At 41.0% G+C, this 27,422-nt stretch overlaps 1 protein-coding gene across 3 annotated transcripts in view; it reads right to left on the bottom strand.

Annotated features, from left to right (window-relative positions):
* Positions 1 to 1,041: 1,041 nt before the first annotated feature.
* ST8SIA5 (ST8 alpha-N-acetyl-neuraminide alpha-2,8-sialyltransferase 5) overlaps positions 1,042 to 27,422 on the bottom strand; it is a 56,361-nt gene continuing 29,980 nt past the window's right edge. For all 3 annotated transcript variants that reach the window (XM_075739743.1, XM_075739744.1, XM_075739742.1), the window contains 6 exons: positions 21,571 to 21,663; positions 19,033 to 19,119; positions 15,766 to 15,910; positions 13,396 to 13,508; positions 9,166 to 9,258; positions 1,042 to 8,181 (listed from right to left, as the gene is read on the bottom strand). In XM_075739743.1, coding sequence (XP_075595858.1) covers positions 7,713 to 8,181; positions 9,166 to 9,258; positions 13,396 to 13,508; positions 15,766 to 15,910; positions 19,033 to 19,119; positions 21,571 to 21,663 — 1,000 coding nt within the window. In that variant the 3' untranslated portion in view covers positions 1,042 to 7,712. The remainder of the gene's footprint in view (positions 8,182 to 9,165; positions 9,259 to 13,395; positions 13,509 to 15,765; positions 15,911 to 19,032; positions 19,120 to 21,570; positions 21,664 to 27,422) is intronic.

Here is a 27,422-nt window from a genome sequence, read left to right on the forward strand (position 1 = left end):
ACTATGGCTTTTTATTGAGACTTTCTCAGAGGAAAGTCTGCAAACGCCACTAAGGAAAATGATGGATGCTGCAGTCTTTAGGAAATGAACCATTCTTTGATTGCTTGTTTAGCTGAGCAATTTGCAATGTGATAGACAGCAATTATATCATCCAGTGTCAATTTGTCTATTCATTTTTCCCTCTCCACATGTTTCCTCTTCTTGATTGAATAATCACTAACAATAATCACAACCAGCTGGGGGAAGGAAGTACATCCATCAGTTTTAATGTCAGCAAGAATGAGAACTGATTCCTCCACAATTCACCACAGCTCTGCATCTTCAAAGTCATTTACATTTTCCTTATACCAGTGCAAATATGAAGATGGTATTATTTCTATTAACTACTCCTATTTCGGTTTATAATATTGGAACAATAGAATGCCACAGGACAATACCCAATTTCAAAAAATATATGGTTGTTTCATCTGCTGTTCTGTATTCCCACAAATATTTTTACATCTACGTTTTAATTCTCCTTATACTGAGAATATTGATGGAAGTGGAAGCTTTAAGACGGCGGCTACGTAAGATAGACCAGACTCAAGGAAGATGAGTTTATGTAAAGGATGAGGACAGTAAAGGACAGAGCTGTTAGGAAGGTGTAAGTAGGCAAAACCTGGGGACTGCAGAGGCTTTTCAAAGCTTGTCTGTGCACAGATTGATACTTCTAGTAATAAATTACCTTACTATGCCCATACATATTCTAGGTTACAATCCTGAACATAACATTGAACGTCCAGCGATCACAATACCAAATTCTCAATTTATATCATTGTATAGGCCTACATATACTTTTATATAACTGTATACATATATAATGTTATATCATCATATGATTCTACAGTGCTATTCTCTAGTTATACAAACCAATTTCTATCAGCTGAGCTTCCAACTCTCTCTGTTCAGAGACACAGAACAGCACAAAATACAAAATTAGTTTGAAGGCACAAAAAGTGGCCCACAGATTGCCTTTCCCATAAAACTGTTAAAGTGGTTTATTTAATAGAATTAAATCATCTTTCAAACACAGTGACACAGACCAAAAAAAATACCCTGATTACTGTTTTAGTTATGGCTTACATCAATTGATAGGCTTTCTGTTACAACCATAATACAGCTACAGAAACAATAAGCAAAAATTACAGGGTGGAAGGTTGAAAAAAGAAATGCGAGTCAATGGACACGAGGGATTAACATCAGCATGAAACTACCGTGACTCCACTTGGATTTCTCCACCCCCGCTGTCACCGCCTTACAGAAATAACAAATATGAAACAAGCTTTATTTTTGTAATAGCCCAAGCTCCCCTAGCATGAAGACACACAGTTTTGCTCCAGTATTTCCAAACTAAGGATCTGTTTTCCACCAAGTGAAAATGGGGGACATATTCAACAGGCAGCAGCTGTACAATACACTTTACTTGAGCTGAATGCAGAGGTTTAATCAGGGACTTCATGGCAGACAATAAGGAGGACCCAGAAATGAAGGAAAAATCACCATGTCCTGTTCCAGATAGAGCAGGTACAGGCAGTGTTCCTCGTCTCTAAGGGGACAAGCTCTAGTGTCACACTTAAGTGCGTATCACTTGGCCAACACAAGGTTAACAAACAGGGGTTAATTCGATTCTACTTACTCCCTACTGCTAAAACTGGTAATAACCCGATCTGTATGGGGCACTGGAGAAACTTCAGTGTCTTGGTCCATCAGATAGTTTCAGGTAGAACAGGCGTTTTGAGAACTAGCCAACACAGTATCTGATTTTGCTGTCACAACTTTACAGGCTAACACATTTTACGGTAATTAGTACAGTTAAGAACGTACATCAATTTACCCAAAGATCAAACACCAAGAACATTTATGGCTTCTAAAGGGAAAGTCAGACATGTCAGTAACATATTTACAGCTTTCAATCCTTAAAGCTCTCAGGCAGATTTGTCTTTCTTTAAGTTTCTCACCGTGGCCCAGTCCCACATTTTTGATGTTTCTCAGATGCTCAGGGCTTCAGGGAGCATTGGAGGTGCTGACAGCCTGGGGCTCAGGCTCCCTCACTCTAACATCTAGCATACATTTGGATTTTCCTCAGGTTTATTTTAAAAAGCACTTAAGTACAATTGCTTGTTGGTGTTGAATACCATGCAGACAACACAGGGATGCCCAGCAGCCTCACCTCATTACACAGGATGATAATAAGACATAAAATGATAATAGGCTGGGAGGGGTTTTGGGGAGTTGCATGTTATTGGTTTGACTTACAAGCATTGGACGCAATGTTTTTTTTCTATTCAAGCCAAATGTGAATATTGTGCTGGCTTCAAAGGGTATGGGCTGAATCCTGCCTTGAACACATTTGTATCACCAATGAATTCCACACTGGTATTTTAAAGCAAGCAGAAAAACACCTCTTTTCTCGAGGCATGTGATTCGCATACATACAGTTAGATACAGAGTTCATTTGTGATTTGATATGGTGATTTACACTACCACGATGAAATGGTTTGCATAGATGAGTTTGAAAAAATGAAAAGTGCTGAAATCTGGAAGGGAAAGTGACAGTCACAACATTTCTGCTTCCAGATAAGTTTGTTCTTTACTCACACCATTAAAAACACAGTATTGCTACTGCACTGTATCTACAATATTTTTAAAAATGTATCTGAAATCAAATGAATAAGAAACAAGAGGCTGCTCTTCCTGCCCATGATCAGAGCTCATTTCTGGAGCCTTGCTCTGAAGCAGACTTTCCGCTTCACCGCATTTTGGAAAAGGCCCTAAGCATAAATATTGACTCTTTTATTCCTAAAACCTCAGCTCACTCCAGAATTTCCCAGTGCATTTGACCCTTATGGGCTGTGGAATTTTGCTCTGTTTCATTCTTCATATACATGTAAAAGCTCCGAAGTCCTCTGCACGCTTGGATGCAAGCGAAATGGGGAAAGCACCATTTCAGAGCTCTCCATTTTCACTTACCCAAGCTTGTGCTCTCTACAGTCAGAGCTTTGCTGACAAGCCACAAGGCCTCAGAAGATGAAAAAGGAACAATTCCCTCCCACTCCACATCTCAGTGTTTTATCCACTCCTGTTTCCCTCACATGCAAACCAGAGACTGCTCCTTCCTGCCATGCAAAGCTGAGCACGGGCAGTCCGCCCACGTCCCTGCGTCACCACCAGTGTTTTTTCCTTCGAGTTCTGAGTGACATTCCTACTGATTCACCGAACCCCCACAGCGTGAACTATTCTTAGAGACAATTTTCTTCCATCTACTACATCTAACCATCCCAAGTGAACATCACCTTTAATTTACCATCAGTAGAGCCTGCACGAGGGCAGCTTCTGTCAGGGACTAGGGGAGCTACTCCTGGCCATTGCAAGCTCTGAAGCTTCATCTGTCATATCATGTTACTCCACGGTGTTAAAGGCTCTGGACCAGAGTGGTGGTCACAATCTCCCACATTTCCTTTACATTGCTTTTCCAGGTGATCACGGACGTACTCGCTATCGTGCCTCTCCTCCCCGAGATCGCAGCAGGAGGAGCTGCCACAGAATGGCTCTCCCTTTGCGATTCAAGAGCTGGCTTTGACAACTCCATTGCAATCACAGAAAATGTGCTAAAATATTATAATGGCCTTATCACCACTTAATCCATTCTGTCCAACAGCAAAGTTGGATTTCATAAATCAAAAGCAAGCAGATAAACTATTTCAACTAAATACTTCCTTCCCTTTGATGAAAGCACTGGCAGACTCATAAACCTCCTCTGTTGACCTGACAATAAAGGAGATGCAGTTCTAGCTATGTTTTTCCAACTGAATTTGCATTGCCAGTGTATGCAGACCTCAGGAGCTTCTTAAGAGACTCTCCTAAATAATATGGGGAGTTGGTGATTAAACCATAATATTATAATTTTCTCCTTCCCTGTCTCAGATTTCATATCCTCAGCAACAGAGCCAGGATTACAGTCTGAGCTCAGGATGTGGTACCGGACAGCTGACAGCGTTTTTTCTTGGACAGATCAGATTTTTGTGTCAGGGGATTTTTCTGGGGCCTGCAGCCTTTTCTGTGGGAAAGCATGACTTGCTACGCATGCCCCTTACTTCCCGTAACAGTGTGCAGCACACACACCCGGCTTCCTGACAGTCACTTCTTACCACTCAGGTATCCCATTGTTTTAAGAAGGTTAAAACTGGACATTCGGAGCTTTGACCGCATGGGAGAAGGGGAAAAAAAATAGCCTCAAACTCAGATAAATTCTTGATGTCAAAAGAGTATTTTCTTGTGCTCCGTACACAAAAGAATGATGGCAGAAAACAAGGAGGGTCCTTCTTTCTGCAACAGCCCTTCTTTTTGTCCGTTTAAGCAGGACAGGCAGAAGCTCAGGCTGGTCAATGCTGCCTCACCCACCCCAGAGTGACATTGCACAGGTAGTGACCTCCGTGCAGCTAAAATCTCCTGGGCAGTATTTATTTGCTGCCCACGGAGAACAGAGCAGCAGGTAGGGTCCATCCTCAGACCCTGCTCCTGCAAGCTGCCACCATCCCATTTCCACTCGGGCCCACAGACACTGCAGTGCAGCAGCAGAAATCTGATTTTCCAGTGCCCGGTGCAAGATAAGGAGGACAAAAAATACCTGAAAGCTTCTGTATAATGGTGTTTCTGACAAATGCCATAGTTTTTCACTCATTATTTGAGCAACACCTGCAAAATTAATCAGAGAGTAAACACATTGCAACATGCATTTCATCTCAAGGACTATTTTATATATACTTCTTTAAGTATCTTTCTGGCTTGTAAATCACTCCTTATACCTAACTATACACCTATGTACGCCTCCACAGACATGTCTGGGCCTGTTTCTGCAGTCGCTACACAAATAAAATACCCATCCACTTGAATGGGAAGCTCTTTTCAGATAAATGTGGCAAGATTGGGCCTTTGGTGCATATGTACAAGTATCCTGCACACACATTTTAAAATCATTAAAAAAATATAGTCGCTATAGATTTATAACTGATCAAAATCTAAACACAGTAAAACTGCACTTATTACAGTATAGCCTACATGAATTTACATTACTCATTTATATGAAGCAAACAAAGGAAAGGAACTGTCTTTGACCCTGTAATTACAGATTAACTGTAATTACAGTTTTGCTTATCCTTTTGTCTGTCCAAAAAGTCCAAAAGGATTTTTGCAACTAAAAAGAGGGATTTGCACCATTTCTTTCCAACATATGGATGCTTCTCAAGTGCTTTCCCATCTTTTTTGAAGTGTCAGATTCCCTTCAGTTGCTTTTGTTCACTTCAACCACCATAGTAAAGAAAAATCCCTTACTGAAGGTAAACTTAGCAAAGCAGCAGCAAAGCAGTACTGAAGTCACGACTAGTCCCATACTCAGGCAAAATAAGGAGTAAGGGCTCTAGATACCAGCTTCAGCATCATTCCTGTTATCATAAAGCTTAATGCACAGCAAGATGTCCAACCCACAGGGTCACATTGCTCTCTAAATAGCATTTTCATTACAGCACTTCATTATCAAAGCCCTTTGCACATAAATTCTTAAAAAAACAGCAAAGAAAAAGATCACTTTTGCATATTAAATCAAGGAAGCCATTTCACCTACAAGTTAATTCTTAGTGTGCCGCATATTTCACAGCTAGCTGATATGAGGTGATGCTCACTAACACACAGTATAACTCTAAGACCAAAAGCACACCACCACAAAATATATAAAGCTTAAGCACAGGTCCTTCACCTACCCCTGGCTGGTATTTTCCAAGTTACCTCTGACACCTTTATCAAGGCTATGGGTTGCTTTTAAAGTAATTCGACCTCTGGAGTCTATTGTAAAGTTAAGGAAATACACTCTCACATACCATCCAGGTCACTGCTGGTCAGTAGACACTTTTGAGATGGTGACCATCATGCTTCACTTCCTTTTTGATCATTTTATCTGTAGCGTGAGCAACTTTCATGGCTCTCAGCACAGCACAGAGGCTTTTAAAAGAAGCTTTGTGCATTCATGCATTACAAAATCAAAATCCAAGTCCAGATTTGGATTTAAACCCTCTACCTCCTTCTCCCCCCCGCAAAAAAAAAAAAAAAAAATCCCTCATGTAGAGCTAGCACTTTAAACTCCAAATTCTTGATCAAAGATCTTGTAATCTAAGTAAGACAAGACAAGGCACTGGACAACAGCCCAAGTGCTTCAGACTAAGAACTCGTATGAGGAAACTCTGTTCATTTAACTATGCCAGCACAGCTGAAACAGCACACCTCACCCTCCTGTGTACGCAGTCATACCAGTATGAAAGGGCATATACCAGCAGCCTACTGCACTGTTTAAACTCCAGCAATATGTGGCATCTTTTCTGCATCAGGAATTTGCCAATTTAACTGTATCAGGTAAAAAATTAAGCTTGGCATAACTGACAGTTACTCTGGTAACATTTTTAAAAATGCACCAGCCCTTTTACTATCCTAATAACATTCTTAACATACAAAAATGCCATGTGAAGACATCTGACATCTTGAGATGCATAATTTTAAAATAAGCATTTTAATCCAAGCCACAAAGTATCTTCACTGTATTTTAACTTCATTTCCTGCCAGTATTTATCATAGATACCTGAAAGTATTTAACTCAACCTGCACAGTGAAACAACATTCAGATATTCTTACAAAGTCTTTAATAAAAATCAAAGAGGAAATGCCTTTTTCTATCTTATGGCATGGTGTATCTGAACTAAAAAAAATCAACTCAGAAAATATAACTATGTAATCTCCTTGCTATTCAGCCTGAGAAAAGCTTGCAGAAGTGTGAAGAAGCATGTTTCTTCAATAAGGACTCCAATCTGAAGCTGAGATGGTCACTGTAGGAGGAAGTACACATATTGCTCATGCGTTAACTAGAAGGAAAGCATCACAAACAACGAGAAAGAAAGCATGATCAGCAGAGGAGACCAGAAATATAAGACACAAGAAGGAAGAAGAAAGAAACTCTGAAACAATTGCACACCATGATCACACAGTTACCTATTGCTGTGAATGGGAGTTTAACATTCTCTTCTATTCTGGCTGAAAAATTTCATAAAGTGATCTTGTTTATTCCTATCATCACATCTATCTGCTATTTTTCACCAATACTTTGTGACTTTACAGAACAAAGACCTCAAGTTACATACTAACCCTTAAAACTATAGTGCTAAAGAGTATTTTCAAAAGCCCAAATGCCAGAGAACAGAGCTTTCAATAAAATCTGGCAATGCCCCAAGGTACTCGATTCAGAAACTTACGTGAAGTCACACAGTCTATGCTAAAATTCTCCACCACCGATTCTCCTCAAAAGTTTGGTGCTTTTCTTCATAGTGAAATGATAACTGTATTAATGTGCTCTGTTTATCCCTAAACCTATAGGAAATGCGCTTATATCTGGCTTGCTTTCCAGGGCAGTGTATACCCTGGGACAGAGGAGTTTTGCTTCTCCCACACTGTTACAGACACAACTCTGCTAGCAGGGAAGATGCTGGTATCCTAGATCTTATGGGATGCAATGCCTTGAGGAAATTTATATCAAACAATTATTGCATAATCTCAGGGTGTAATAAAACCTCCTACACCATACACAGGCATCGAATTCCTGTTACACTTCTGTGCCAGAGGAAGAAATATCCTTGTCAACAGCAGCTACAGGTCCCTGTATGAACCCGCAAGATCCCCTTGCTGTGCATGTGGAGGAAATTGAAGATTTCTGAGGGCATAGCATGAAAACCAGGGCGAGGTTTCACATTGTCATAATAGTGGTGAGTTATAAAAATCCCTGAGGGGTTCATGGGGAAGGCCCAAAAGCCAAAAAGGTGAACCTCTTCACAGAGCTCCAGGGCAGCAGTCACCAGGATCAGTCCAGTGCTAATCCGCTTCGCCCGCACCCCTTGGCTGAGCCAGTAGCGTGAGACGTTGATAAGATACTGAGGATGAAAGTAATAAACAGCTTGCTGAGATTCAAAATCATCCAGGACATACTTGACCCGGATTGAGACATCCGTGTTGCGAGTGTTGTAGAAAGCTGGCAGCAGCACGGAAGCATTCTCGTAGACCTGAAGCACGTCGTAGAAGGGTTTTCTCCATTTTTCCAGCTTATGAAATCTAAAGGGAAAAGGATGCGAGTGATGTCAGACCAGCGTGGACTCAGTCTGGACCCAGCAGACAAGAAACCTCTAATGGGCTTTTACTGAAACATTTCTGATACAGAGATAATTTAAATGATATTTCTATTAACAAGGGGAGTATGTTTAGATTTGTAGCTACAGCATCAGTGTGAAATGCAGGGCAAAAATACAGAGGGTAAAAAAAATACATATTCTCCCCCGTCTTGGCAATACACTCACTAAACAGTGGACAAACTTTGTAGACATTTCTGATCGTGTCTCGCTTTGCATTTTATTATAAGAAGTATGTCATTTTTCCAAGTTATCGTCAGCTGTGTAGTGCACTATGCAATGTAGAACTGTACAAAAAAGTGGTAAATCACAAAGCAGAGCAAAAATATTTCTAAAATGTCTAACTGTAAAGTTTAAAAGAAATTCACAATGCAAGCAATGATTTTATGTTGCTTGAGAAAAGAAACACATTCCCTCAGCAAGAAAGTAAAGCACGGCCCCAGGTACTCCAAACCTGTCAGCAAGGTGGCACTGAGGTATTAACAAATTTAAAATTAAAATCACTCAGTCAATCACGACTACAAAATTTAACTGGCATTTTTTAATAAACATATGACAATGTTTGCTACTTTATTTAATTATTTAGGATGGGAACCAGGTGCTTCCACCCTAATGTGTCCAATACATTTGCCTGGGGCTTGCCAGCACAGTCCAGGACTTCCAGGGGAAGAATGGCTCTGCTCATCAGATTCCCACTTTCTGTTATCAATGTGCAGGTGTAAGTGCTTAACACATTTCTGTAAGTTGTTACAGATTCCATATTCTTAATAACTTCAATTCAGGATTAAATGTATGATTCATAGTGTCAGTTTAAAGTAATATAGAGAAGAAAATTCTCTGTCATGGAATGTAATGAAAAGTAGATTTGGAAAAGCTATAGGAGACAAAAATACAAAAAAACAGAAATGACCTCTCAGTAATTATACTGGGATTGACAGTCACAACATCCGTCTTTACCCCAACGTCCATGAAATATTTCTCGGATATAGGAGGCAAATTGCATCTATAAAAGAAAGAAATTAGTAAGAAAGTTAAAAAAATTCCTTGCACCTTTTCAGGACTAGAAAGTAGAATTTATTTAATCATTTCTTCCAAGCAACAAATCTAGAAACAGATTGAGAATTTAAAATTATATCAAAACATGTTGATGGCCAAACTGTGCATTAAAGTAACAAGTTCCTAGGGGCTGTATGAAGACCTGTCTTCTTCCTCACGTCTGTGAGAGATGACCCTTTTTTGCAGATGTAGCCAATGCTCACTCATTTCACCTCCTTAATAGCAGTTCTGCTATTTACTTTGGCAGTTTATGATGAGAAATGGGATGAAGCCCCAAGGACAATCAGCCTATAAAATCAAAGGCTTCCTCAGCAATAGCTGAGCTGTATTCAATAATTAATAGATAAACTATATCTATAATATTGCCTTTAACATGCTTTGGTTTATACTCAAAAGAATTTAGGGGAAATGCTCCTTAAGAGACAAATGAATCCAGTCCTAATTAATCCAAGACTATCTGCTTCCCTTTATAAGTATCTCCCAGCGCAGTGTAAGAGCAGCAATTCTGACTCTACAGATTCACCAGAGGATGTCAAAACTATTGGAAGCAAACTTGTGAAGATTTGCAAATCTTGACTTTGCCCAGCCTCCATTCACCTTGGCCTTGACCTGGATTCATCATCTCACAAAATTTAGAGCATCCCTCAAGAGATGCAGAAGTTACTGAAACACACACACATACACACAAGCTTCACTTCCATAGGAAACCCAGCTAAAATGAAAAAAAAAAAAAAGGTTGGGCATGTGTTTTCAGAGGTAACATAAGTGGCCTTGGAAATAGTTTCACACTCAGTTTAAGCTCACATTAGATACTTGCTGACATTTTGAAAAGGTTTTGAAGTCATCTACAAGCCTCAGTAAAAGCCATCATTGTTAAGATGCCCACATCCCAAAAATACTGCTGTGCCTAATTTCTAAACATCTCCATAGAATCATAGAATGACCTGGGTTGGAAGGGAAGATCACCTAGTTTCAACCCCCCTGCCATCAGCATGGACATCTTTCACCTGACCAGGTTGCCCAAAGCCCTGTCCAAACTGAGCTAGAATGTTTCCAGGGAGGGGGCATCCACAGCTTCTCTGGGCAATCTGTGCCAGTGCCTCACCACCCACACACTGAAAAATTTCTTCCGAATATCTAATCTAAATATCCCCTCCTTCAGCTTAATATTCAGCTTCCATATTTCTGAAGATCAGGGCTGAATAGGTGAAAACTGTGAAGGTATTTAAGGTAAGCGATGCTTACTGTTTTCACAATACTACAGTTCAGCTGCCAGCCTAATTTCTCAGTCACAGGGAGAGGGCGAGTGGGGGAGCAGAAGAATGCACAAATATCCTTCAAAGTCCTTCTCAGACTCAGGAGGTTCACATCTATCTTCCAGAGAGTCCCTCTTTATCAGGTCAGAGAAATTTTTTTCAGCCACCTATCCTTCTCATAGGAAACGCTATTTCCAGCACTTAGCTAGGTTATGAAATGTCCTTCTGATCTCCTCTAATATCCTCAGTTCCACCTAGCACTCGGCACTGTGCTCATTAGATTATATTTGAAACAGGTTTTCCAATACTCAGCTTCCATATTTTTGAAGAGTAAACTCCCACCAGGATTAAGAAAGACTGTATTTGTTGAAAGTAATAATTCCTTATAAAAATGATACAATCTGCAAAAATCGTACTTTTGCCACAGGACTTCAAAACTTCATCCCTACAAAGAGAGTAGTCCCATCTCTAAATGCACCCAAGGTTTCATCAGAGATCTGTACTCTGGCCAGTAGGTGGAGGTAGACAATAACAACTAGTAAATGCAATTAATGTCTGTGCATTTTATATATTCTATTGTACTATAATTAATTCCTATCAGAATTTATGTCATAGAAAAATCTTGGTTGCATCCTGCTGGCCACAAGCTTCCTGACAATAAAATATTTCCCCAGGTGTCCTGAAGGTATCACTGAATGTTAGCAGTGCTTCGTAGGCAGTTTTTGAAATATTTTAAAGAATTATTTCATTGGTGACCAAAATGGTGATTCTTGACAGTTTGGTGAACTGGTGTTAGGCTGGATAGTGGACGTGTTCAGACCTGATCTTAAAAACAAGCTTTACTTTAAAACTGATGTCAACAGACCTTAAGCACTTAAACACCATCATGTCTTTGTGTGTAACGCTGGTTCCACATGTTTTGGAGATGGTGAACCAGGGAGGGGGGCAAGTTTTGCACAAGTACTGACGTATTTATTCATATTTCAGTTCTACTTAAGCCTCTATTTAACTAACTACTGGTACCAAAATCAACCCAAATTCTAAGTTCTGTAGTGATATGATGTGCTCTTTTTAGTCAGTTGTGGTCCAGTCCAAGGAAGGGTAACATGGTGTGTTGGTTTTGGCTGGGATAGAGTTAATTTTCTTCGTAGTAGCTAGTATGGGGCTATGTTTTGGACTTGTGCTGAAAACAGTATTGATAATATAGAGATGGTTTTGCTACTGCTGAGCAGTGCTCACACAGAGCCAAGGCCTTTTCTGCTCCTCACCCCACCCCACCAGCGAGGAGGCTGGGGGTGCACAAGGAGTTGGGAGGGGACACAGCTGGGACAGCTGAACTGAACTGAACAAAGGGATATTCCATACCATATGACATCATGCTCAGCATATAAAGCTGGGGGAAGAAGGAGGAAAAGGGTGACATTCGGAGTGATGGCATTTGTCTTCCCAAGTCACTATCACGCATAATGAAGCTCTGCTGTCCTGGGGATGGCTGAACACCTGCCTGCCAATGGGCAGTGGGGAATGAATTCCTTCTCTTGCTTTGCCTGTGTGCGTGGCTTTTGCTTTACTTATCAAACTGTCTTTATCTCAACCCATGAGTTTTCTCACTTTTAGCCTTCTGATTCTCTCCCCCATCCAGCTGGGCAAGAGTGGTTGAGCCGCTGCGTGGGGCTCAGCTGCCAGCTGGGGTTAAACCACTACACAGTGGTAAAAAGAGACCTCCACTGAAAGTTCTTATACATAAGTGATGAATTTTGCTGCCCATATTTCCATTTCCACTCAACAGCTTGTCATCTCCATGTGTAACATGTACTGCTTCTTTCAACCATGCTGATACTGTGATCCAACACAATAGAAGGGAATCTACAATAATTATTTAATGTATATGGGGTACACTAGGCTTTTAAGAAGTAAATTATGTGAAGCCTGGACAGATTAAAACTAAGACAATAGTTTTCTATAAAGTGGGCACAAGAGGCAGACACAAGGGTCTGAAAACAATGAATAGTGAAGACGAGACCTGTAAAATTTTATTTCTCATTTGATGCCAAGTTAAATTAAGAATGCAATGAGCCAAAATCTGGTGTAATTTTTGCTGGTGTGAAATCAGAGAAATTAACTGATTTATGCAGTTATTCTAAACTGACAGCAACAGATCCAAGATCAGAAAATAGTCAAATATATGTAAAAAGATTTTTCTTTTCTACAGAACAGGTCATGAATCTGTGAGTTAGCTGTCACATGCCATGACCCAGGCAAAGAGCTTAACAGGATTTAGAAAAGGATTAGTCATGCATATGAATAATAAAGTCTTTCCCATATATATTAAGGATGATAAAAGTGCTGCTGAACTCTGTCATCCAGGGACACAAGTCATGGGACATCCCAGTCTTGCAAAACCTAGGTAACTCCACATGTGGTGGGGAGCACAATGTGAAGACACTCAACCTTCAAAGTTATTTAGGCGTCTCTGCACTCCCTGAGGTCTACAGTACTAATTACTGTAACTCCTATTATCCAGCACTTGAGCTCGGCACCACTTCAGAAACACACGTCCAAGGCACATGAGCTGCACAGCGTGGAGTTATTAACATCTGGCCAAGCTGCTTGTCATGCAACAGAGGTTCTACCTCTGGTTTTGAACTGCCCCTTAAAATCGTGACCACGTTCACAGGACACCGCTCCTGGGCTAATGCCCACAGAAGGACAAATCCACAACTTGAGTAACCAGGGATGTCCTGAATAAGGACATCAAATTTTGTCAGTAAGTCAATGATTATTGCCATTAAAACAGGCAAAAAAACAAATGGTGCTGTGGTGATTACCGAAACACGAAATCTGCACTGTCAATCTCCTGGCCACATCTGCTGTTCTTCAGAATTCCTCCGTTTCCAACCACCGCACATTTCTTAAACTGGGAGCGGTGGTACGGCATATCCTGCAACATCACAGCAAGGAAACAGTTAAATATCCCGAAACATGGAGGCAACAAGTCTCTTTTTCATTTTTTTCCTTTTTTTGTGCACCTGCATCTTGTTGCAGATGCACTAATCATAGGAAGTTGACACTGATCCTGGCCTGCAATATTCCTATGGTGTACATAAACAGATGAGATGATTGTTTTCTGTGCAAATGGAGATGCTATGGACAACTAACTCAGAGAGAAAAAAAGTAATAACCCGGTTTTGTCCAGACTTAATAATTGAAGAAGTAATTTTAGAAGCTTGCTTTCCCTTCTGATTTCCAAATGAGGGCATGAACCATAAAATTAGTGTAAACTGCTCGTTCCTCGGGCTCTGATGTCCTGCTTTTGAGAAGTGTGTACGCATAGTCCCAGAGCAGCTAGTAAACCTCAGGAAATCTCTCTAAATCAGACAGCACATTAAAGCTATTTATCAGAAGCTAACCCAAATTTTAGTGCTTGCTACCACTGATTATACTAATAGCATTAATGATTATTAATTAGCACTTGTACTACCAGCAGTGCCTAGAGCCTTTGGTCAGGCACCTTTTTGGACTCATGTGGGACACATCTTTTGGCAATCTTCTGGCGAAATCCTGTCTTCATATGCAGGCTTGCAGCTGCTGCCAAAGCCAGAGAGAGTGAAAATCACATCTCTGAGAACAGAACTGGGCCGTTAGGGTGAGAGGGCTGTGATGCATAACTGAGTTGCGCTACACCTTATAAATATGTAGAGATGTGCTTATATAAGCATGAGAGTGCTCATTTTGGTACATACATATTTTATCAATAATTTCATAGCACAAACTACAGAGAGATAGAATAGTGGCATGACATTTCTAGGTGATTATTGCCAGGATCTTTCCATAGGATTCCTAAACCATGAAGCAAAAGGGCATGCAATCACACCTGATTGAGAAAAGCAGCAGCTGCCTAACAGAGAGGCATTATAGAGTTGTCTGTTCTTTATTGAGCGATTTCTCAACACAAATGCCTTGCCAGTCCCTTTCAGTGAGATCAGAACCCAGGTCTCTGCACTCAGCACAACGCTCTTGCCCCTAGAGTCTTGCTCCCATGCTTTCAGCCCTTTAAGTCCTACATTGGCCATGCTGCAGCCCTGCTCCTAGGCAGAAGGTGGCTTTGACCACATAGGTGCTGCCCAGTGAACCCCAAAGGCACTTTGGCATGAGATAGAGCCTGCAAAGCATCCTCCAGGCATACCTGTATAAATACAGCACCAGCTACAAGACACTCCTAGTAAAAGTGTCTAGTCTTTCATGCATTCATCCGCACAATCAGGCATGTGTTTGAGGATTATACTGCTAGACTTAGATGTACCCTTTCTTTGCATGTCTCCAGATGCCAAAGTGCTTTCCTGGATGTGAGCATTTCCCCTGTTCTGCCCCAGTTGCCCATGTGCACATTTAGATAACAGCACTACCCTACCTCTTAGTGGTGCTCTGAAAGCAAACGGATTAGAAGTGGTTAGACCCCGAAGGACAATGTTAATGACATAAATCTAAGTATTTGAATATTTTTCTGACTTTCTGAAAGGGATGAATTTCAGTTATTCCCTCCAAATATGCCATTCGTAGATTCCCAATTAATGAGGTGTTCCAGATGATAAATCAGTAGTCACTTAAGCCCATTTCTGCACATCAGTCACTATGTGCAATGGGAATTGCCCACTGGTTATAAACTTGAATGACCCTCAGTTCAAGGATTATTTGCTGAAAAGGTTTTGAATAATCATTATGATTAAACTATTTAAAAATTGTGCAGCCTGTTCACAGATAAGCTGCAAACAGAAATAAGCATAAAAACAGTTAGTCATTGTGTATATGAATTATAAAATAATCATGCCCCTAAAAAGCAGATCTACCCCAAATGTTGGATTTATTGTATGTGAGTATTGTACTTTTTAAAAGTTCTGATCAGTAAGTGTCCCTTTTATTCAGCTTTCTTAAGTTATTTCATTAGCCGCTTTGCTGCTAGGTCAGTAATATTCTGCGGGAATATATATATACATACATTGCATACTAGAGCAGATGACCACTAGAAAATAGGATAATCAGCTAAAATATCATATCAAAAATAAACATTTTCAAAGTATACGCAATGAAGTTTGTAGAAATGTCAAACAGCCAGCTACTAAATGCTTGGCTACAGGATAGCATCTAATGCAGCAAGTAGAGTGAAGTTGATTCTGCAAATGGACAGAGGCATGAGGCACCTTTGGAAACATTTTGAAGATTTCTTGGTTGATATGGAAGATTCCACTAGTATCCACTTCATATTTCAGTTTAGTTCCCAAAGGAGTATTTTTCTGGGTGGTGAACAGAAAGGCAGGGGCATTGCAACACCTCGACAAAGTTGACCTGTAAAATGAAAAAGAGAGAAATAAGATCAAGGAGCTGATAGCTTGCTTTAGGATTTGCAATTAATATTACTCCTAACAAGGCATTTTTCAGTAAAAAGAAACTTTTTAGCTGTAGGAGGGGTAAAATGGTGGTTTGCTGGATTTTTCTTTAGAAAATTTCAGATTCAGTGAAATTTTCCATGATTGAGTAATGTATGGTTAAAAAAAAAAAAAAAAAAATAAAACCAGAAGAAATGAGATCTCTGTACCTATCTCTTCTAGGCTGCAGGACATACGTGTGCAAATTCTGCCCTGCTCCAGAGCCCAAAGCTGAGCTTCTGCCCCCAATACCCTGGGGAAATTATCCCAATGAATTAGTCCCTCTCTGCTTTAGAGGTCTTCCACTTTTGTAAATTATTTACTCATCATTGGGCAGGAAATGCAGGCGCTAAAGTATTCACCTGCGGATGAAGAAGCTTGGCAGGGCAGGTACTTAAATACAGAGATACCTAAAGACAGACCTACCCCATTTATTACCAGACTACTGTGGAGCACAGGACACTTTGATTACACAAAAAATTTAAAGGTCTTAGTTTTGCCTTTGACCTTGCATATTTGTGTCAGGAAGATGATGTGGCCTCAACAGACGGGTGCCAGGCAGATTGGTCATGACTACAACTCCAAAATCTCAGACAAATGGCCAAAATTTTCTTTGTCACTGGGACAATATGGCAGGTATTCCAACGTAAACAAGAATTGTTTTGAAATCTCGAAAATGGGATTCTTAGCATGAGAGAAAACACATGCAGCTCTGATATGAAATTTAAATAGGAAATAGAGGTCCATTCCTTAGCTCCCGTATTTCTCTGAATGCTTTTGTCCTTTTACTGGTGGATCTGAAAGCCCTGACTTCAGCTTACTCTTACTCCAGATCCAGTTTGTTTCTCAGTCAATGCATCTTATACTTTCAATGAAAAAATACATGTCATGGCAAATGCACAAACATGAAGACAAAGCCAAATGGCTCTCAGATAACCTAGATTAAATACCTTGCCTCCGGGGTATGTGACCTTATTATGAGTTGGAAGAATAAGCCAGTCTTCTTTATGGGTTTTATTACAAGTACCAGAAAGCAAATACAGAATTATGCAAACATTTTAGTGATGTCCAATTACTATTATGTGAGTCATGCAGAATGACACGATATGATGATCAGATCAAGGCAGTAATTGAAACTAAGTCAATGAATAATTTCTAATAATGAAATTGTTAAATAATTACAAGCAGGTAGTGGGATTGAATTGTGATATTTGAGATACGAAAAAAACTCTGCATTAGTTCTGCATTAAGGAATTGAAAGAGATGTTGTTCTTTAACCTAATGTCCAACTGGTTTTCCAGAGGCAGGTTCCTTAATACAAATGTCTGATATCTGATGGAAAAAGACTGTTGAGGAAACAGCTTTCTTTAGTCTCCTTATAAAAGCTAGTGTGATTTTTGTGCTTCCTCCCTCCCTGCTGTTCAAGCAGCTGCCACTTTTGCTGGATTCTCCCCATCTCACCTGATGGCCCAGAACTGGCAAAGTTCAAAAGCCCACAACTCAGTGTTGTCAGACCACCTCCTTTTAACTTCCTACTAGTCTACCTCCAAACTCAGAGACTTTGATCTGCTTTTCAGGAACTACAGTTTCCCCACACATTCACACACTAAACTCTCTGTCCCATAAGACAAAAATGAAACTGACTTTGAACATTTTTTTTGTCATTTATAGTACGAATATTGTTCCTGGAACCAGCTAACAAGGGTTAGGATACATCTAGGTGCCAGTGGGAGTTTCTCAGGCAGTGTTATATCAGGCAGGCAGGTATAACCAGCAACAGGAGTCTTTCACCTCTTCTTTCTCTCAATGCACTGCCTAGGATGGAGAGGAGTTCTTTGTTTAATGTGCTGGTATTGGTGGCCTGAGAGAGTGATGGTCCTCCTGATGGCCTTTAGATAGTCCTTTCTCACCACTCCCACTTCTGGGCTGGCCTCCATACTTCAGAGTGCTCTTTGCACTCTGAGCACAATCACCAGTTCTCTTGCTCCAAGCCATCTTTAAGATAGTAGGCTCTAATCCTGCATGGCTCTTGTCTTCAAAATGGGCTCTGATAAATGTCCATCCAGTAATTTCCAGAAAAAATATACTAAAAAACCACTAAAAAACTTGTGTGTGGAGCTCACTTTGGAAAAACTGCAATGGTCCTGGGACTAAGAGTTAGTTATTTTTAAAGATGTTAATGGCCAACTCAGCACATGCATTCTCACATTCTCTCATTAACCCATATTTCCTGGAATCATGCAAGAGAATTTGGGAGAAAGTCATGGGGCCTTATTTTAAACAACTCTGAATCATGCCAGTGGCTTACAGACTTAAGTAGTCTATATTCCACTTACTTTGAAATAATGTGCTTTTTCTAGACTTACTCAAACATGGCCTTTGTTGATGATATTCAAATATTGTTTTGGTTTCATTCGGCTATTACCTTCACAAGACCAATTTCAAAGGTTGTATCTTGAAAGGACCATGGAGGACCTTCAGCAAAGAGAAAGTCACATGAAGGAAGACAGAATACTACAGAAACAAACTGCAGAGGTCTCCAGAAAAAATATCTAGATAGTCAGGAAGCAATAGCTGAGAAGCCATTAAAAAAAAGGAAGTCATAAACAAGGTCTGACAGTACCTAATACACCACAGAAAAAATCCAGTTTCAGTATTTTGTAGGCCAATTTTGCAGTGTCACCAGTGATATTACCATTGTACATGACCAGAGAGTTAGGATGATGTATTACGTGCAGCCATTAAGTCTTGGCTTTATCCTTACTTCTGCCTGAATCATACCTAGAAGTCTTTCCTATACGAAATTCCCTCCTTTCCTGGGAAAACTGTCCCACACGCCAGAAAATCTCTCTTTCACTCTTGCTGTCGATTTTTTTAAAGTAGGAAAAAAGTCCATGTTTATTCAAAAGGATGGTACTCCAACAGTAACAGTGTTAAAATGCTTATTCTTGCTATCCATATGAAGGTTTGATCTCTCTACAGGAAGCTAAACTCAAACTAAAGTAAATCTTACTCAGTCTTATTAATGTGGACCATTCTTACTTGAATAAATTAGCTTCTGTGACATTCATCTCCCATTTGCACATCTGTAGGCTCTTCCATCTGTCAAACAATTCAGTTTGTTTCACCCTAGAAGATAAAAAGAAAGAAAATAAAAATTTACTTTATTATAAGGGCTTCATTTCCTAAAACAGCTGCAGCCAGTGTACCATACAGTAAGCTTTTGGCAAAGTCTATCCAGTGCAAAATTTATCATTTTTATTTCATTTTCTGCTCAGACATAGCAACTCTAAGCCATGTACACACAGGTACTGATGGAGCTCTTCAGATGTTTGGGACTGATTTCTATTCTCTGACAGGCATTCTCCATTTCTTCAGAATAAAAAATGCAATATCGAGCAAGAAGCATCTACTGCACCAAAGTCTGTTTACAGTTTGCTGGGAAGCTAATGAGTGTCTGGCAGCTACAGCGGCTTTGGGGAGGAAAGTTGCACCTAACAGAAGGGCCCAGCAGAGGGGTACTGGAAGAGAGGATACTTGAGTTAATTTGGCCAACTACCACTATATTTTGGTGAGGTTATTTTAATCCATGAGATCCTACAGAACAGCACTGTTGGTAAATCCATTTATAAACTGCGATAGCATATGTATAGCAATAAGCATTTGTGATGGCAAGGGGACACGAAAAGCTCTTTACATAAGGATCTCTCCTTCTCCCTCTGTTAATAAATATACTTTTAGTTATATCAAAAAAAGGCACTCCTATTTCTATTAAGCTGATACAGGATGGCATGTGTTTGGTGATATCATCAATTCCAACCACTTCTACCTTAGAGTTCATACATATACTTCTGTATTTGGACAACAGAGATAACAAAGGTCTTGCAAATGTCTAGAGCTAGGGAGCAATGTCATAATCTGGCTGGGAAATTTTGAAGTCTGAGATTTCTTCAAGACCGATAGGTCTTAATGAGTTCTCTTTAGGCTTGAGGGCTTTGAATGTTGGGATAAAGCAAAGACTTTGAAGATAATTATATATTTAAAGTGAGTAGAACTTAGGATTTCCCAGGCTGTGGAAGTTACAGGAAGGAATTAGGTCATATTGTACTTTCTGTAGCCCACTAGAGCACATCATTAACTTGGAAATCTTCCATTACCGTAAGTGCTGACTTAGGAAATGTAGCACGTTAGAAGCAAGCACATCAGAAGAACCCAGCAGAGTGAAAGAGTTTGATGTCAAATGTCATCTGTTGTAAAAGTAAGGCTAACTCTATCCAGCTGAGCAGGAGTCCGCTACCTTCTATGTGCCATCGGCTAAGATGAAGAGAAATGAGTAATTCTGTATACCATCTGATAAGTATTCAGAAAAGCAATTCAAAACTCCCCATCTTCAGCAGAACATTGGCAGAAGTGTCACATTCTCAACCCTTCTTTTTATTTTTAAGCACTGCAAGTCAGCAAGCAGCATAAAGTTGTTACTCGTGTATCCTTCATCCAGTACCAAATACAGAAGACAAGGACATAACCTACATTCTTCTGTGTACAAAGTCAGCAAGGGAGACATGCTCAAAATTCATGTAGACCTGGAGCAAAAAATTTTATTTGCTGTAGCCTTGTTTGCTTAATGTTATGCGCTTGTATAGCTGGACTTTCAATTGAGGTTCTCAGTACACTTTACAGACCTTGATAAGCCTTGTGGATTGTCGGTAAGATGTAAAACCACTGTCGGTAAGATGTAAAACCCATGTAAAATCAGTGGGTTTAGACATGGTAAGGGATTAGGCATAACCTAATCACCTAAATTCAGTGCAACGTTGAAAATGCAAAAGGTAACCACAAAAATACCCTGCTTTGCTCTGTCCAATGAGATCCGTCGGCAACCTCACTTTTTTGCCTGATTCTCTGTCTATGGCTTCATGGATACATCTCATTCAACTCATTAGTTTTCTGATATACATACAGTATCAAAAAGACAAAATATAGATATCTTATTATTTTTTAGAATTGCATTTTCCTAGTTTTTAGTGTTACTAACTTGTGAAACTCACTGCTGCAGGAAATTGCTGGAGGTCAAAAGTACAAATGGGCTCAGAAAAGATCTGAACAAACTAACAGAGAGGTCTATTGTCCACTCTGACTACTCTAGTCGAGTCACCACCCACCACTCAGCAAGTTCCCATGCCAGTATTTGTCATCAGGGCTAATATTTTTGCTTCATTTCTTAGCCTTCAATGCTGGCCACTGTCAATGATAGAGCATTAGGCTAGATGGACACTTGCTATAAGTCAGGACCTGGAATATTATATTACCAATAATACTACACTGTATTTCATTTTAAACAGTGATACTGCGCCTGACCAAAATGCCTAAATATATGTGAAATGCCTCCAGTTTTTTTCAAATGGACCTCAGATCAAATTCAAATGTGACTACGTGAACATATAAAAGAACCTCAGGAATCCCTGATGAGATTCCTATTGATGGGACCTCTTAAGCCTTGCATGTTTTACAATGTTTTTAAGTTACCATTTTCACCCTGCCTGAAAAATAACCTTTTAGCAAACATTCATTCATACTTACATAGACAAAACCTTCACCTCAATGATGTCCTGCCGTAATTCCAGGCATTTGGTAGAATTGTATTCCAAAGGCCCTTCATAAAACTCAAAATACCTGAAGGAGGAAAAGAAAAAAGATTATAAATAAGCCTTAGAGTGGAATACTTGTCTTATACATCAACATAAATTTGCTTAAAGGTGTCATTTATGATTTCTGCCTAACTTGAAACTACAGTATCGGGCCCACAGGCAGGTTATTTCTTCACAGGAAAACACATTGCTGATTGTAGAACAGCTGCCCATGTCCAGTTTGTTCATCTCTACAAGAGTTCATCTATCTTGTAGTCACCAACAAGGACCAGCTACCTTTTCCAGCAGTCAGCACATGGCAGCTGCCACTGAAAGTCAGGGGGAAAGCACTGGTCACTTACAGAACCCTGTTCCCATCCTTTGGGTGTCTGAATGTGCTGAGAGTTTAAAAACCAGTTCCTTAAGTTTTGCTCTTAGGTGGAAAGCAAAGTGCTGGAGGTTGTATCTTGTCTGTGGAGACTGTTGCATACCTCTATGCAATTGAGCTTTTCATTGGGATTTACTCTTTTGGTGTATTTGGAGGGGAAGGGAAGCTGTGATTTTCTTCTCAAAAAAATTGAGATGGTTTTGAGAACAAAAGGATTTGAATGCTCAGACACAGAACAAATGACAGTGCTATTCTTAATTAAAAAGAGAGACATAAATATTTACTTTTTGGGTTAAATTCCTCCACCTTAGCCATCAGACTGGAGTGAAGGGAAAACAAAACACAATGGTAGCTACTCAGAGAAAGCCCAGGCTGTCCAGTGAATTCAATGAGACTGTACTAAAATGATAAAAAAGATTTAAGGTTTAAACCAAGCTCTGTATCAGTTTCACTACTTATCATTAGAAGTCTGTATTAAAACCTAAGAACTGCACATACCCATACAGCAGTTATGAGCATAATGAAGAAATACGAGGAGACGACCTGGAGGAATAGGTATTATGACCAAGGCTAGAGCAAGTTGTTCTGATGGATCCTTTAAAATCTCGGAATTCATGAGGCTGTAGCTCCAAACTATCTTTTGAATTTTCAATATGAAAGAAAAATACAAGATTCCTGGAAAAGCTTTATTTAAACTATCATTGGAAATGTAATATTTTGGGTTTGTGTAATTTTAAAATAACATCAAAATTCATGTTTGGCCTGAATGTCTATTGTGTTACACACAACTCCTACCTCTTTGGGTGCAAGGGTGATAGCAATGGCTATCAGCCTCATCCTCACCTTTCACCTAACTGGATTTCACAGATTCACAAATTGGTAGGGGTTGCAAGGGACCTCTAGAGATCATCTAGTCCAACCCCCTGCTAGAGCAGGATCACTTAGACCTTGTATGTGTCTTGGGACAGATAAAAATGGCAAAAATCTAGATTAACATGTATTTTTATCTTTCCTGAGCATTTCTGGCTCTGCTGCTAAGTGAGAGAACCACAGCTCAGATGTCATACAGCACATGCTATCATGTGGGAATGCCGCAGCTGGCTTCAGCCCATGGCACTGGAGACAAAGATGTCATTTTATGAAACAGAGATGAAATTTCCTGTGTCCCAGAGACTCCCTTTGATCATTGCCTGTTTACTCACTCCACAAACCAAAAACAGAAATTAAAAAGGATATGTTACCAAAGAGGCAGAAGGGTAAGGAAGAAAGGATTAGGTAAAAAATAAAGCAGTTCTGGATCTGAAAAGAAATGCATGAGGCAGAATTGCATTTGTAGCAGAGTTATTCCATTAGCCCACAGATTCAAAAAGCACAGGACTGTCCTGCAAGCCTCTAACTCTCACAATAGCTCCAGCTTTTCCAGCAGAGTCACTGGGAGTGGCAAAATCACCATTTGGCACCTTGTGGAAGTGCAAAGGGACAATCCGTGAAACAGCAAAGGCAGGCTACACTGACAATGGTGTCACTTCTGCACCAAATATGGAGAAGATTCTATGGGCCATAGGATGAGCTTGATTGAAATTAACTCGATGCTAAGCCTCCTTAGTGTTAATGCTACTGATGCTGTAGCACTTGCATCTTGTTGCAAGCATTAATGATGCTACACAGCATTAAGGAATTTGCAAGACAGTATGTAGTCAATAGACCAAAAAAAACCCATTTTTCTTCTCTTTCTCCCAGGAGTATTCATGCTATTTACTTGCTTCACAGTAATTCCCCTCCTGCTACAGACACCGAGGCAAATTAGCAGAGGCAGCTCCCTGGAGCACCAGCTAACCTCTTCCTCAGAAGTGTTTCACGCTGTACTTTCCCAGGATACAGCTTTTGTGCAACACCAGGCTCTAGCACAAGGAATATGGGTTCCCTCAATGCCTGTGGATGTCCTTTAAACACAGCTCCTCTGCTCAGCAGGGTCTGCTCCTGCTGGGAGTGTTTGAAGACCAGCCCCCTGCACTCTCGCAGAGGAAGCATCAGTCTCACCCACTCCCTGGGCTCCGAGTGCTGCTTCTGCCTATTAACTCCCACTCTAAACCATGTAGTTCCCTGTGAACAAAGATATATCTGGCTGTCAGAAAGCTTAATTAGCACAAATGGAAACTGTCCTCCCTATCATCTTCCTTAGTCTGATATCCAGCTAAGAAGCAAGGGTGTAGTGCAGTTTATTTTGATTTATGCTCTTGATTACTGATAAGTGACAAACCTGACTACGCTACTCCTTTTGCTACGGAAAAGCGTTATGTTTCAGCTTTACAAGAATGACAGTCATGTTTTATATCCATAAAACACAGGTGATGTGTCACCGCCAGAATGTCCTGTCTCTGCACTGCTTCCGCTTCCCCTCCTGAAATCTAAATAACCTACCCCTCAAAGGTCACAAGTCTACAGGAAAACCAACACAATAATTCATGATTCTTTACAACAGGGAACACGACTACAACTGAATCACAACAAACTGCACAGTTGCATGCAGGATTGTGTTTTCACAGGGTATTGGGTACTACACACGACTCACTGCTCTATGTCCATTCAGGTCAATTGTAGCTTTCGAACCTACAACATTTTTCCAGGATGTTCCAAATCTGGTATCTGAACACCATGCAAGCTGCAAATGCTCAGGGAAGACTCTTGTTTCATGTATCTCAGTACAGAATGCCCAGAAACGAGATGCTATTCACTCTGTAATTTTCCATTTTTGACTGAGACTTCCTTCTTTCTAACCTTCATGTCTCCCATTGCAACCTCACTTCCAGCTGAGCAGCTTACTGAGCTCACTAGTGAGAGATTTGGTTTCCCAGTACACCAACTGACTCTTAGGTCTTTGATCATCTGCAGTTGGGCAGATGCAGCTGCTGCTGCTTTGATCAAAAGTAAGTTTTCCTTGAAAATGCTACATGAATTAAAAAGCCTGGGACTTCAATCCTGCCTTCAAGTGACATTTGGATCGAGGAACTGATTTGTCTGATATATTGAACAAAGGTTTTAAAATATGGATGCAATTGTGTTTTGGGTTTGCATGGCAAGGTTTTGGTAAGGGGGGTTACAGGGTGGTTTCTGCAAGAAGTTGCTAGAAGCTTCCCCTAGTTCCAACACAGTCAATGCCAGCCAATTCCAAGACGGACTTGCTGCTGGCCAAGGCCAGCGACAGTGGTAGTATTTCTGTGATAATGTATTTAAGAAGGAAAAAAAAAGGAGCAGCAGCTTTTGCAGCCAGAGAGAGGAGTGAGAAGATGTGAGAAACAACTCTGCAGACACCCAGGTCAGTGCAGAGGGAGGGGCAGGAGGTGCTGGAGCAGAGATCCCCCTGCAGCCCGTGGTGAAGACCATGGTGAATCAGGCTGTCCCCCTGCAGCCCATGGAGGAAGGATGAGGGGGTGTAGAGATTCCACCTGCAGCCCATGGAGGACCCCACACTGGAGCAGGTGGAGGCACCTGAAGGAGGCTGTGGCCCCATGGGAAGCCCACGCTGGAGCAGGCTCCTGGCAGGACCTGTGGCCCCATGGAGAGAGGAGCCCACGCCAGAGCAGGTTTGCTGACAGGACTTGTGACCCCGTGGGGGACCCACGCTGGAGCAGTTGGTGAAGAACTGCAGCCCGTGGGAAGGACTCACATTGGAGAAGGTTGTGAAGGACTGTCTGCCGTGGGAGGACCCCCATGCTGGAGCAGGGGCAGAGTGTGAGGACTCCTCCCCCTGAGGAGGAAGGAGCAGCAGAGACACCGTGTGATGAACTGACCACAACCCCCATTCCCCGTCCCCCTGTGCCGCTGGGGGGGGAGGAGAGAGAGCAATGGGGAGGGAAGTTGGGCCTGGGAAGAAAGGAGGGGTGGGGGGAGGTGTTTTAGGATTTGGTTTTCTTTCTCATTGCTCTACTCTGTTTTGCTCAGCAATAAATTAGATGATTTTTTTTTTTTTCCTAAGTTGAATCTGTTTTGCCCATGACAGTAATTGCTGAGTGATCTCCCTGTCCTTATCTCAACCCAGGACCCTTTCATTATATTTTTCTTCCCCTGCCCAGCTGAGGAGGGGTAGCAATAGAGCGGCTTTAGGGGGCACCTGGCCTCCAGCCAGGGCCAACCCACCACAAATTGTCAGGCATCTTTTAAACAAGACCATATTCTTGTCCAAAAAAAGCCTTCCCATTTTGGTCCTTCCTGCAGTGCCAGTTCTGCACTGTTTGCAGTGAGGCTGCGGCACTTACGCCGCAAGAGAGCAGAGTATCACAGGAAGGATTCCACCTGCCCTGCAGGGAAAACAAAGATCTTTCCAAAAATATACATTATCCAATGACTAAGAAATGAGAATAAATCAACCAAGCCCTGCAGGCTTCTACTGAATACTTATTAAGAGAACTGTCCAATTAGCAGTGCCTGCACTCATCAGTATGGGCAGATCCACAGCCAACCTTGGGTCTAGATTCACCTTCCCTACTCAGGAACCTCACAAGTGTGCCAGAGCATACTCCCCAAAGCACATGGGGGCTCATGTTCATCTGGCAGGGCCAGCATGGGATCTTCAGACCCTTGTAGCAAAAATACTGCTGAGGTGGAGCATATCATGGCTATAAGGGCTCTGGAAAACTCATCCAGAGCAGAGCAAATTAGGTGTTGACTTAATCAGAGAGTTCATTGTGAGTGAGCGACCAAATCCCACTAGCCTTTGCTTCTATTGATATTTCTATGTGACAGTATCAAAAACTACAAGATTTGGTCAAAAGGCTTGAGGGCCTGACATCAATACATTTTTTTTTCCCTCAAAGACTGCATCTTACCTCTTTGTATGGCATATTCCTTTAAGATTACTTTGACCCTATTTGGAAGGCACGATCCCTGTTTGGCAGATCAAGAAGCTGCTGTAGAGGCTGACTGACAGGTAAGTCGGTGGCAGTCAGGAACGGTGACCTTGGGCTCTGCTCTCATAGACACTGCCTAGACTACACGATTACTACCAAGAACAAGAGCAGCCTCTGAAGTTGATGGGAATCATAATGACCTTTCATACTACACCTTGCAAAAGAAAACACCTGCGGACGTACTGATGTTAAATGACATGTCCCTGGTCTGAGAATTGGCAAGCGAAGCAGAAATGTTTGATGCCCTTAGATTAATTTACACTTCACTAGGGTTGTGGCATAAAACAATCACATTGCTGCATGTGTTACTTCTGCCATTTGAGAGCCTGAGTTGACTTGTCCACAAGATGGTGTTTGAAAGACTGAACTAGGAGAGGAAGTGCTGTGGGCACAAAGGAGGAGGCTGGAGAAGCAATAGTCTTCTCTTATACCAGTTGATGAAACTATTTGACTACGTCCTCCTTGGGGATGACAAATATAAGAAAAAAAAAATGGTTCACATTCCTCCTG

This window comes from Balearica regulorum, chromosome Z (assembly GCF_011004875.1).
Source record: "Balearica regulorum gibbericeps isolate bBalReg1 chromosome Z, bBalReg1.pri, whole genome shotgun sequence".
Taxonomy (NCBI): Eukaryota; Metazoa; Chordata; class Aves; order Gruiformes; family Gruidae; genus Balearica; species Balearica regulorum.